The sequence below is a fragment of the Rhipicephalus sanguineus genome, chromosome 4 (assembly GCF_013339695.2).
Source record: "Rhipicephalus sanguineus isolate Rsan-2018 chromosome 4, BIME_Rsan_1.4, whole genome shotgun sequence".
NCBI classification, from domain to species: Eukaryota; Metazoa; Arthropoda; class Arachnida; order Ixodida; family Ixodidae; genus Rhipicephalus; species Rhipicephalus sanguineus.
The window spans coordinates 151,925,787-151,939,910 of record NC_051179.1 but is presented as its reverse complement, the minus strand read 5'-3'; the positions used below and the strand labels follow the sequence as shown (position 1 = coordinate 151,939,910).

The window sequence follows — 14,124 nt, the reverse complement described above, 5'->3', positions numbered from 1 at the left end:
TCCTCAGTAAGGTCATGCTAATTATGATCGTACTGAATAGGATTACGCTAATTAGCCGCATGCTATCTAATACCTTGATAATTACACTTGACTAATTAATGCCGTGTTGACTAAAGCATTACCACATAAGACAGCTGGAACTATTCAGTATCACGTCAATTAAGACCTAGCTAATTAATATCAAAATTTAGACCGACCATACGTGGCATTCACTCTAGAGAAGACCGAGCAGACGAGCCACGTAAAAAGCTGGAAAAAGCTAGATTATCACACGCTCCTCCGATGCCTCCAGCCTTGCACAAGTAGTGCAAGCTGACCGAATTATTTTATATGCGAAGAAGCTGTTGCTTAGTGTCCACCACATGAAACGCTTGAGAGGCACACCGGCCCTACGACAGTCACGAGTTGAACTAGGGCATTTTCAGAAACAACGAGTTCGTACCCGAGTTCGCGCGTCAATCAGTTTGATATACAGACGCCCGCGGCGAAGATCAGGTCCGCCCACCGCGTCTCCTCTTGCCGAGGAACAGTGCTCACGACGCAACGCCAGCGAGCGGCACGATTCATCTATGAGCGTAATCGCACATACTATGCACACACGCACGAAAAACTAAATGTTATATCGTCACGTGGCTACGATGTCTCCCTATCAATTTCCCCGCGCTCACGACATACCACTCACAGCCATGAAGCAAGCACCCCTGGTGGCATTTTCGGCGAGAAATGTTGCTATTTACTTGTTTGTGGAGACATTGTTTCTACCGATTCCTTACTGCAGAAAAATCTCCCGACGTGAAATGTAAGTACACTCTAAGAAAAAAAGAGTATGCGTGACTCTTTTCGGAGAGTTCTGACTTGCCACGTATAGGACTCTCTTGAAATAGTCACGGTGACTCTCTTGGTGGGTCAGGGTCGGCTCGCTCTAGGAGAGTCCCCTGACCCTCTAGGAAGAGGGCAAAGACTCTCATCGGGAGGATCACGTTACCACTTATAGGGAGTCAGACGACTCTTGCCGGTAACGCTCCTAGGGGGGTCAAGGGACCCACACCGAAGCATCAAGCGACTCCACAAGTATTTTAAGCTACTCATTTGATCCTTGCTCTACTTTTGCGCGACTACTGTTGAAAATAGTGGAGTATTCATTTTAAGCAAGTCGAATAATACTTGCCGTTCTGCCCAGCGACTGTAAAGAAAGAATAGTTCAGTTTTAGCATTATTTTAATAAAACTCGTCAAGACAACACATATTTTCCAGCAAAGTTATATAGAAAGCGCGAAAAGATGGTCTGTTATTTCCTATTAAGAAGTTTGGGTATTCCTCATTTACATGCTTCTATGAGTATAGCCAACTAAAATGTGTGACTGTGATGTGCACAGTGTCATATGGTGCTAAATGAACAGCAGAAATCGCCATCATGTTTCCATATTTATTCCTTGTGATGAAGAATAAATCAAAAAGTGGTGACGGCTTGAGGCATCAGAATTGTGGCTTGCTAGGTTGTCGCTCCTGTCCAGCGTGAGCACCATGAAAAACCGTATCTGAAAAGCAGAACGTGATATTATGATGAGAAAATGAAATTGCAGTAAAGGTTTGCAAAACCTACACAATAAGTGGTTCACACAGACATAATAAAAGCTAACAACGAAACAACAAAGCACATCCTCCGGCAGCCAGGGGCATGCCGTGAGCGGTTATTGACCGCATGTTTTACAAACGTAACCCATCCTTGAATACTCAGATAAACAGATGCGAGTACTAGGGCCCGAACGACACCCAGCGCGTGCGTACGCCGTCTACGTCGAGATCAGACATGTCATATGCTAGAATAAGCGCACATAACTCCCACAATCACGTACACTCACTCGATTCTGTTTTATAGCGCCCAACGTCATCGCAGTGTTTGCAAACCACGAAAACAGCAAACAGAAACGAGGGAAAAGAGTGCACACCGGAGGCCGCAACAACGCGCGCCGTCGAAAGTCTAGAGCTTTTAAATGCGAAGCATTTCTTAGCGAACTTCTGCGACTTTGAGCGTATCTATCTATCTATCTATCTATCTATCTATCTATCTATCTATCTATCTATCTATCTATCTATCTATCTATCTATCTATCTATCTATCTATCTATCTATCTATCTATCTATCTATCTATCTATCTATCTATCCGCCTACGACTTTGTGCTCTCCTGGTCGCTTGGTTCATCGAATGTGCGCCAAAATTGGTATGGCGTAACATGACTGTATGACGAACATACATGACAAGTCATAACATGAAAATCATGACACGCATGTCACGTACAGCATACAGCATGATTTACATGCTACGCTCATGGTGCGCCGGCGGCCGTTTCGCTAGTTTGATATACACCAAAATTGGTATCTTGCGACGTCACTGTGTGACGAACATAAATAACACGAGTTAACATGAAAATCATGACACGCATGTCATGCACAGCATGACTTACGTGCCACGCTCATGGTGCGCTGGTGGCCGTTTCGCTAGCTTTAGATACACCAAAATTGGTATCTTGCGACGTGAACGTGTAACGAACACAAATAACACGAGATAACATGAAAATCATGACACGCATGTCATGTACAGCATGACTTACGTGCCACGCTCATGGAGCGCTGGCGGCAGTTTCGCTAGCTTTATATACACTAAAATTGGTATCTTGTGACGTGACTGTGTAATGAACATAAATAACACGAGTTAACATGAAAATCATGACACGCATGTCATGTACAGCATGACTTACGTGCCACGCTCATGGAGCGCTGGCGGCAGTTTCGCTAGCTTGATCTACCCCGAAATTGGTATTGCGCGACGTGACTGTGTGACGAACATAAAAACTCGAGTTAACATGAAAATCATGACACACATGTCATGTACAGCATGACTTTCGTGTCACGCTCATGGAGCGCTGGCGGCGGTTTCGCTAGATTTATATACACCAAAACTGGTATCTTGTGACGTGACTGTGTAACGAACATAAATACCACGAGTTAACATGAAAATCATGACACGCATGTCATGTACAGCATGACTTACGTGCCACGCTCATGGGGCGCTGGCGGCGGTTTCGCTAGAGTTATATACACCAAAATTGGTATCTTGTGACGTGACTGTGTAACGAACATCAATAACACGAGTTAACATGAAAATCATGACACGCATGTCATGTACAGCATGACTTACGTGCCACGCTCATGGAGCGCCGGCGGCCATTCCGCTAGCTTGATCTACCCCGAAATTGGTATTGCGCGACGTGAATATGTGACGAACATAATAACACGAGTTAACATGAAAATAATAACACGCATTTCATGTACAACATCACTTACGTGCCACGATCATGGCGCGCTGGCGGCCGTTTCGCTAGCTTGATCTACCCGGGAATTGGTTTTGAGCGATGTGACCGTGTGAGGAACTTAAATAACACGAGTTAACATGAAAGTCATGACACGTATGTCATGTACAGCATGACTTGCGTGCCACGCTCATGGGGCGCTGGCGGCCGTTTCTCTAGCTTGATCGACCCCGAAGTTGGTATTGCGCGACGTTACTGTGTGACAAACATAAATAATAGGAGTTAACATGAAAACCATGACACGCATTTTCCTCAATGACATACAAGACGATGTATGCAGCTCTTTTCTGGCTGCTTCGCATTACATCGATTCCCACAATGCGTGGGATCTGCCGGCTTTTTTTTCACTTTACCGGCGAGGCGTGTCCAACTTGAATGACTACCGCGTACGTTCTGGAAGCCACCGTACTATTTCTGCACCTCAAACTACCGTCTTTAAGCCAACAAAAACCATTACATATAGTGCGTCTGAGCGTTCTGTACACAGGCTTTTTTTTTCACGTTCCCACGCGTGGAAGCACGCTGCACAATCAAGGTCGATGGAAATGTTATTATGAAGTAGACTAAAGTGCATCTCAAAACGACATCTTGCACCGTCAGTAGTGCTGCAGACACGACGTGCGATCAGCAAGAAATGACCCTCGATTATTGTTTCCATCGCTCACTTTATGGGAGCTTATGCAGCAACGCGCATAACGGTGGCAACTCGTTAACTGACAGCTTTAGTTGGGCATCCGCAACAGCCCCGCGGATACAGGCTACCGTTGTAAATGGCTGGCAGGTTCCGCAGAGCTGCTGCAGACGTCCAGCTAAAGCTGTATAATTAGTACCTACGAAAGCAGTACACTCACCGTTAACTGGCGCCCGTTGTCGGTGTCTGCAGCTCCATGAATATTCCGCCCTCCAAGCGTCACTTCGTGCACGGCTCGAGCTGGCGTCAACACCACCGATGACGCGCAACCTACGCAACCACGCAACGCATTCCAATAGACCAAGAGACTGAGACATACTGAAACGACTGAGAGAGGAGAGCGGCGCGGCACCCAGGCGCCAGCCCCGTCTACGTTGCCGAGCAAGGCGCCACAACGGCGCCAAAGGGCGAGCGTGCGATATGTATGGCGCATACGGCGGCTCTTCCGTATACCGAAGCCAATCGAAACGCGCTTCAGGAGGGTCCACTGACTCCTTCCCAAATGCGAACTCTTTTTCTCTGCCTGTACTTTCCAAAAGGGGTCAGATGGACACCCGAAGAGAGTCACGGTTCCATGACCCTCTTTTGACTCTCTTTTTACAGCGAAAGCTGTTATGAGATCATTTCTCCGGCCGTTTTTGGCGCCGTAGTTGTCCGCCGCCGCCGCCGCCGCCGTTGGTGTCCGTAACAGTATCGCTCGAAATAAGAAAAAAAACTAAATAAGAAAAAAATTCCAGGATGGAACGAGGTTCGAACCTGGGCCCTCTGCGTGGGAGCCCAGTATTCAACCTCTGAGCCATGCCGGTGCTTGAAACTGCTTTGCAAAAAGGTCCTATACAGGCTTCATGTCGGGAAGGAACCACATTAGCATATGCAATATAGCGTGGTAGAAGATTAAAATAAGCACCAAGCGCCGCACAACGCGAATTCTGTAACCAGGCGTCAAACAATTGCGAATTGCGCAACGAGTAGGTTGTTGAATGCTTCCAACCCATTACAAAAGGGCTCTGCCATAATTCTTTATCGTCATCAGGCACAGCATCAACAAAGTGCGCATAATCCCTTACATGCGTTTAGCTGGTACCAACGCCCTCTGTAGAATGACGAAAAATGGCACAGTGCCTGCTGCCCTACTTCTAAAAAATTACAATTATTTATAGCGTAGTGGGTTCCTCGCAAGTGCACTTGTATTGGTTGCCGAGGAATCCCATAAGCGCATGATCCACTTCCTCGGGGTCTCAGTCAGATTACAATGATTTATAGCGTAGTGGGTTCCTCGCAAGTGCACTTGTATTGGTTGCCAAGGAAGCCCATAAGCGCATGATCCATTACCTCGGGGTCTCAATAAAGTTCTTCGCCCCCCCCCCCCCGTCTCTCTTCCACGTCAACGTATACAGCATGACGGGAGAGGGAAATAGCGACCGGGCGTCGCCCAATGCAAATTACATAACTGGTGGGCCGTTTAAAGATTTCAACCCATTACAAAGGGCTGAGCCATAATTCTTCATCGTCATCAGTCGTCACGTCAACAAAGTGCACATAATGCCTTACAGACGTGTAGCTGGTGCCTCGCTTCTCCATAGAATGACGAATAATGGCTTAGTGGGTGCTTCCCAACTTCACAAAAATTTTGATTTGTGGCGTAGTGGGTACCTTTCTAGTGTACTTGTATTGTAGCCCCAAGAGAGCTTAACGGGCTCTAGAAACGCCGCTCTTCCAGCTTTCGCTGTGACTGTGCTGCGGTTTCAGCGCAGGCCTGGCTTTTTTTCTTAGAGTGTAGGAGGAACTTGTCCATTTCTTTATCTGTAATATTCGAGAGAAGCGAAACGAGCTGCACGTGAGTGCTGCGTGTGCGCCCTTGTTGCTTCGAGAGTGGAAATTTCCATGCTGCAGGTGGAACGAAAGAACTTTCCGAAAGAGGACAAACGCCCACGAACACGCCCGTGGGAGGCGCGATGATCAGTTGGCAAAACGATAGCGCGACAATCACGCTGACGTCGCTGCACTATTGAAATGATGAATGAGTCGCGGCGCTGACGCGTTCGCACGCGGTGTTCTTTTGAAAACCGCCGCAATTGCCGCACATGTGTTTGTGACGCCATGCTCGTTCTTCTAGCCGTTTTTATTAATGCTGCTATCGCGCTCTTCCCCCTGCGTTCCTATCACGTTCGCCGTAGTGCGAGCTGGGAGCAAACACGTGTTCCCGAGAACCTCGGGCCATCCTGCATAGCACCAGGGCTGGGCAGAGATACTCAGAAAAGTATTCCGGAATACAGATATCGAAATACAGGAACTGGAATCCCAAAATACAGATACTGAGATACATCTCCCTTTAACGTAAAGGGATATTTCGGAGATACTTTTGCAATAAGAAGAAAAAATTATTCCGGAGTACAGTTACAGCGATCCAGATACTGGACTATTTTTTTTTTTATTATAAGGATGCTCGTAGTCCGCAAAGACATTTATTAGTACAGCATAATGTTGTAATTAAAGTTGCAGTACATTGAAGCCTTCAGTTCATTTATTTATTTATTACAATACCCTCAGCGCCATTAAGACATTGCAGGGGGGGGGGGGTACAGCGTACATAATTAGCAATAATGACATAACTACTAGTGTAAATTGCAATAAAAAATGCACTATTTCACAGCAACAGTAACAAGCAATGGACACCGAAATTCACATACTTGGTGACAACAAAATAAGCTATGCTAGAAATGGCACAGTTTAAGCAAATCACTCGAATCACTAATCAACACCAATGGACTGAGAAAAAGCATACATTTATCAAGCACATAAGATCAGCTTTGCTGGCAAGATTGCTTTGTAGGCTTCTCAAATAGGCTGTCTTCTAGACAGCGTCAGTTCAGCCTCAGCACAAAGCTCGCGAAAGAAAGTCTCTCTACAGCTGAAGCCGAGCACGAATTCGTGTTACAGTGAATAAATACCGCCTTCATAGCCGGATTGCCCTGTAGGGTGGTGATATTTCATATCAGGTCATCCAGGTACCGAAACACTTCCGCCCTCGCGTGGTTTCTTCTGAGCGTTCAGACGCCGAAGTCTGTCCCCATCTTCGGAATTCTCAGCTGTCTGACGCGGTCGGCACCGAGTGAGATGGTTGAGAATTCCGCTGCCCATATAGGCCGTCCATAATTACCTACGCGCAATGCAGCCCAATATATCAAAACTGCACAATTCAAACATTGGCAATTCCTAAAATCGCGTTCTTTGTGGGTGAGAGGGTTTAAGCCCTCCCAAGTTGCGCATGCTATCTCTCTAAACAGACGTGGAAACAGGCACAGCTGCTCAGAGCACCCCATCAAAATCTACAGCAAGCACTCGTGGCCTGGGCCGAAATGGTCACTCTTCAATAAAGCTGTCACCACTACCGACGCTACCAGCACCTATTTCAGCAAGCCGCAACAGGCGAAGTCGGCTCCGGCGGTCGGGGAGCCTGGTACCACAAAAAAACCGTTTCACGCTTGTAATCAATTAGGAACGCACCCTGACACGTTGGAGAGGTGGCTGAAAGCGGGACAAAGATACCCATCTTCTAGTCACTTCCGCCGCGACTACGGGAACTGCTTTTGGAAGTGCCGCCGGTTTGAGAATTGAACGCACGCGAAGCATTGCAACACCTCTGTTCCAAGGCGGTATCCGCGCGGGGGTCGCGAAGTAATGGCGTGCCACCCGAAAAAAATATTAGGCGTGCTGCACTGGCCTTGAGAGACAGCGACTTTCGTCGGCAGAGGCTAACACTGCCTCCGCGATTCTGCTGTCAGCGGCGTCGCGCACTTTACCACATGGGCCATTCCGTGCTTGAGGGGAAGCCATCGCCGCCCTATCTGTCGGCGACCGGCGGCACGCCTTTGCTTGTCTTGGCACCAAAACAAGAAACTAATGCTGTACGAAGTGAGGCTCGCCAATGGATACTCTCAGTTTGAACAGCGCTCCTGTTGCAAAGGCGGCCGAAGCAGCGAAGGAAACTAGCGTGCTTCAAGTGTCGAGCTGTGACACTTGATAGTCTGCGCTCATCATCTGTTTGTTCGTTTAGAGGCGTCTCTTGAGCTCGAGTGACTTTCGTACGCTCCGTAACATGGGCGCGGACATCACGGTGAAAGCTTGAAACATCCCTTTTACCCTCACCCCTAGAAAACCGCGCGAGCAGACAGCGAGGGAGCTCGCCGACGGCTTTTAAATGCGCCCGTCGCGCTCCTAGCGCCATCTCGCTGGTAATGAAGAAACGCTTATAAGCGCCGGCCGTCTCCGAGTCCATCCAGCGGTAAAGGGTGTGTATATAACGCTCGCCGTTAGCTACGTGGAGTACCTGCGTTCCGTGGCGTAGTGGTTAGCGCCGCTCGCTGCGGAGCAAGAGGTCCCTGGTTCGATTCCGCGCTTCGGAAGCATTTTTCTGAATTATTTTTCTTTGGGGCTTATATATATATATACATAGTTATACATATACGGTGCATGACGGCGACGGCGACGACAAAATCTAGCCGAGACTGTCCATATAATTGCTATCGCAATAAAGAAAAACGTCATTCCCCCGTTGGAAACACGCCTCAACTCATTTCCGACAAAAATAAAATGCAAACGAGACACCCGTGTCCTGCATAGTATCGCGATACAAACGATACATCGTCAAAGTGTTTCACTACTTAGATACAAATACATTTTTCAAATGTATCTCGATACAGAAATACAGATACACAAAAGTATCTCTGAAATACTCTCGCTGTACTCTTGTATCACGATACTGCCCAGCCCGGCATCGCACCCCAGCAAAGGTGACGTAAAATTGAAGTTCAAACAATGTCCTGCATACCACGCAGAATACACACAGCAAGTTGCATTACAAGTGCAATTTAAGGGAAGCAATGTGTACACCAGAATGATGTAAACAAAGTTATTCCAACATTCCAGTTACCACAATCGCTCGCACATGCGCATATATCATCACCTCGGTTGCATTAATCGATGTACAATAATAGCGCATGTTCGTCGCAATACGTGACACGAACAAGCATAGCAGACCATCCAGTTTGCAACGATCACTTCCAGTAAGCAAACGACACTACAGCAACCTAACAACACCGCGAACAGCGCGAAAAATCTGTAGAGCTCCCCAATGTGAAGCGAATCAGTACCTTCGTCGTGTTGCTCAACCAAGGGCGGAAATTGCGTACAATCCCGGGAGTTCCTTAAAAGGGAGGTTTCCACAATTCTTCTCACGAAATTACGGAAGGCGTTTCTGAGCGCGAAATTCTTGCGTACCGGGATGGCGAGAAATACTTTGTGTAGCTTATCATGAGATTCAATAAGGTCCGGGAATAATCTTTGCAACACACACTCCGAAATCCCGCGGGCATCAAGCAAACGTGGTCGTGTTTGCGTGCGCATGATAAGCAGTCTTCCGCGTTTCCCTTTTGCAGCGACTTTCTGTCTCTTCTCGAATTCACTATTAAGTTCAAATTTGCGTAAAGGCCTACGTCCTTACGGCCTGCCTTAATATTCATATACGTTACGGTTCCCTCGACAAAACAAGGAGCTATCGTCTGCCTGCCAAGGGCAAGCTCAAGTTCAGCAGCTGTGTCCACAACATCAGCCGGGGACCGCAAGGTAAGCTGTGAAACGAGCTCAGATCGGATATAGTTGGATAACGGAAGGATTGCGATGAGCCAAGAACTATGCACGATAGCGCGAGTTATTGGCCAACGCCGTCTCCGAGGGTGAGTTGACGAAGTTGCATAGAAGGAGGCAAGAAGGAACAAGAAGCTGTCGATAGCTGATCCTGAATTCCACGCGTTCATTTCCTTCTGGTCAGCAACAGCTAACACCAGTATCGCACAAACCATTGCAACTAAGAGCAAGCAGATTGCAAGGTGAGACTCCAAGAGAATGCCGACAACAGAGATGAGGGAGAATTCTCCACGCTGATTGTAGAACGTTTCATAGGCCTCTTCAATGACAGCAGAAATGTCTAGCAATCTTCCAAAGTCATCGTGCATCGGCCACATCTCGCCTAAGATGTCGAAATATCCTTTCTGGAGTTTTAGCAACATAGTATGCCGCGCGTTTTCAAACACCCTATTTATCGATACATTGTATAACCGCAGTGCATCTAAAACAAATAAAACGCTGCTTGATACGTAGCGGTCATTCGGAAATACGTATATTATTGAATTTCTGAGGTGGTTTTCACCGAGAAAACCTTGATGGATACCACGATACCTGTGATGGCACTCTCTTGTGAATATTGACAGATTATCCGCAGCTGGAGGTCGAACAAAAGAACTTGCGCTTTGTTTGTCAATGGTGTTTCCAGTGACGTCGCAAGAAAAGGTTCTTCCTGGAGGTGTGGCCACGTATTTCTTGAATGTGGCCTTCGCTTCATCACTGCATTCGATCACTAACCAATCAACCAAATGTAAAGCTCTGGAACGGCTCAGGCAGGCGATCAGGCAGCTGGACAATCCACGGCCAGGGCTTGGTACAATCACGTTCGTCCTTATACCGTATTCGGCATTAGCGTCGAGATAACGGAGAAAATGGTTACTTGGTAGTGTCCACAGCGTTAGGGGCCAAGGCAAATGATGCAGCAGGAGTTTGTCCCCTGTGTTCCAATGGCCATTACAAGTGGCTATTGCCTGGCGATCGTACCTCCCAATGTAAGGCTGAAGAATTTTGACTACGTATTCAGGTGATTCGTCTTGTGAAGCTAAAATATGCGGGTGGATATTCAATAGGATTATGAGCGCGTAAGCAGTGCGCCTCATTTTCTAAAGATGGTCAACTTGCGATAATAAAAAGGCTATAGTCTTCTCAGTAAGCGTCGGTGGTTTCGTCAAGAGTGATTCTTAGTTCCTGTAGCGCAGGGTAAACTTTAGTACTAGAGGGTGCTATAGCACATGATAAAATTTCGTACAGTACACGTGAAATAATACATTAACTTACCGACACCGAAGGAACGGAACTGAACATAAATAGAAACAGTCAGCACAGTGAACTTCTCTCACGAACTACAGGTGTGACGAAATCGATAAGTATCATCTCGGCTTGTTAGCAAGTATAACGGCCCGAAACTTGTTTAAATTGAAGAACTGCGGAAACAGCACTAACATGCACCAACACTAAAACTTTCTCCTAGATACCAGAACAACACGGTTGCAGTCAAGTCATATAGATAACGTCCGAGAGTAACGCTGGCATATGAAGCTCTTTGTGGCCTTTGGCTGTTAGAGACTCACTTGAAATATTAGGTCTTCAATGTCCGAGAAAGTTGGGTTGGTGCGCAACGATTCTGTCAGCTCATCAAGACACCGGTGTACTACTTTAGTTGTCATCAGTCGCGCAGTGAGACTTGACGTGTATATAGAGTTGTCAGTCAGGTAAGCCGCTTGACTTTGACGACATCGAGAGCAGCTGTAGTAGATTTTTTCCAAGGTCAACAACAAAAAAGGAACTTCGTGGCCTAAGAATTGGTGGGTTGCTTTAGCTGTGCGTCTTCGAACGCTGTGGAGTTAATGAGCCACTTATTCACAGCCACCACACGCAGCAGCTAAGGAGACTGTCTCGGGCACAAACGCTGCACGTCTGTCCAGTACACTACTGCCTTCGTTCAACGTCGCTAAGGAGACCAACATACAAGGACATTAGAGATGCCATGACCGTGCCGGTCCGAGAAAGCATATCTTGTAGCATATCTTTTCGAGAAACATCTCGACAAGATATGCTCGCCAATCGTTATTAAAAACTGTTCACAGTACTAAAAAAAATGTCTATATCGACCGTAGGCGTGACACGTCGATGTTTATCCTTTTCAAAGAAAGGGTCCTGGAGCCTGATTTTACATGGTTTCGTGCCGTGTGCTTTCTGAAATTCGTCATGTCGCTTTCAGATATTGCAGACCTAACGCGCATGAATAATTTCGCGTCCTAAAACAAAGGGCTGCCACTCCTGACATCGATCCCCCTATGGAGCTGTTGACTGCAGCAGTGCGTAGCGGGTGTTCCCAAGAAAGTCGTAACTATGCCAGGGCGATGCAAGCTTGACGCTGGTACGAGAAAATGGGAAAGAAGCACAAGTCTTATCGCCAGCATTTGTTCCACACTTTTGCGTCTGTTTCCCCTTTGCGAGGTTGTATACCATAATAAAACGCATTACATTTTAACCAGCCTCACTACAAGTCCTAATCCAAGAAGGAGTTCTCGAAGAACCCAGTGCATTCCTATTTCGAATTACCCAGTGGGTGTAAAGGTGCGAGCGTAAGCTGCGATCAATTGACATGCGTAGGCAGGCGCCTAATAGCAAGCAGAGTAGAGATGTGCAAAACTAAGAAATGTGCCCGAAACAATGTCTGCCTGGGTGATTCCACGTAAGATCGAACAAACGATGGCTGGTCGACCTCTTAAATTTATTTCAATATTTTATATAACATTGCCTGATGAGTGGAAAGAAGAGACCCGCAATTTGTTTTGCCGCCAAAAATTTTTTTGAGGCACAGGAAATCAATAATGTCGGAGAGGTGGAGTGGGGCGCTCATCCACTCTGCTGTTTTGGCCAACTTTCGTTATGAATTGCACAAAATATATTAAAGTTAGATAGCTGAAATTTCTTTCACTAAATATATGCATGTTTTTGCTTCTTCTCAGGTATTTTTGTTTTGATGTGTAGTGTAGATGTGTTTATAAAAAACCTCAAAATTGGCCCAGGAAACGTTATTTTCTTTACTTTGAAGGTTTTTATCTCAAAAAAGCCTTGTAGCAGAGCGACAAAAATTCCGCATTACGTTCTTCGCGTACTTATCTACCAAACTCCTGAAGCTTATATTTATATAACTTTTCAGTAAAGAGATACGATCGGGCTAAGTTCAAGAAAACACCGAACAATGGAAACTTCAGACGACAATTAAAGAAACCATTTTTTATATTTCATAAACTTTGTCCACTTATTCTCCTCCACATTCGCTTTCACAATAATTGAAAACATATTGCGTAATTTCGTCGCACTAATAGTTACGGCCCCTCCTGATATCGTCAGGCAAGGCTCAGCGCACCATGCAGGTCTGAAGATCCGATGCTTCCGTGCTTAAGAAATAAGCTTCTTAACATAATTTTGCGCTAATGTGGATGGCAGGAGTTGACAGCGTTCCCGTGGTCCCGTCATTGCTGCATGAACTTACCGAAAGTTTCGGTCCAATGCGCTCAGAACCAGCACTTACCTTCCGCTGAATTTCCCGATGCATCACCTTAAAGGGACACTGAACAGGAACATTGAATTGGTTTAGATCGATAAATTGTGCTGTGAGAAGTCTAATGTCGTTAATTTCGCCATCATAGGTTTAATTATAGAGGAGAAAATCAAGTTCAAAGTTTCATTTTTAAATTTCGCGCTGAAATCTCCCCGCGTGACGTCACGGTTTTCAAAGTGTACTTATCATATTGTTACGGGGATTATTTATTCGGCAAGAACTGGCCGAGCTAACACTGCACACAGTGCACAGGAACGCAGGTCGAAAGGCAGCTCCAGACCCTGTCCCCACAGCAACAACGTCGTCGTCTTCATCCATCCGGTATCAATGCGGCGCCCGTGCCAGAGTGACCTTTCCATACCCGTGACATTACCCCGGCCGGCAAAGCACCGTCCCGGTCAGGGGCGTAGCCAGAAATTTTTTTCGGGGGGGGGGGGGTTCAACCATACTTTATGTATGTTCGTGCGTTCGTTTGTATGTGTGCATGCCTATGTACGCAAGCAAAACTGAAAAATTTCGGGGGGGGGGGGTTGAACCCCCCCAACCCCCCCCCCCCTTGGCTACGCCCCTGGTCCCGGTGCCTCTTATGGTTAGAAGGGCGTGTCACCGTTGTAGGGCTTCAGGCGAGAAACATGCACGATGTCAGTTCTGGGTGTAGCAGTGGATGAGATTGTGGTCAAGGAAATCTCATACGTGACAGGTGTCACCTGGCGCAAGACTCGGTAGGGCCCAACGTATCGCGACAGAAGCTTCTCGCAAAGGCCAACACGACGAGATGGGAGCCAGAGTAGAACGAGAGAGCCCG

General features: G+C 46.8%; 1 protein-coding gene across 1 annotated transcript in view; it reads right to left on the bottom strand.

The window, feature by feature from the left end:
* Positions 1–13,313, bottom strand: part of LOC119391751 (mucin-5AC) — a 162,227-nt gene extending 148,914 nt beyond the window's left edge. The window contains exon 1 of the mRNA XM_049415381.1: positions 13,290–13,313. Coding sequence (XP_049271338.1) covers positions 13,290–13,313 — 24 coding nt within the window. The remainder of the gene's footprint in view (positions 1–13,289) is intronic.
* Between the last annotated feature and the right edge of the window lie 811 nt (positions 13,314–14,124).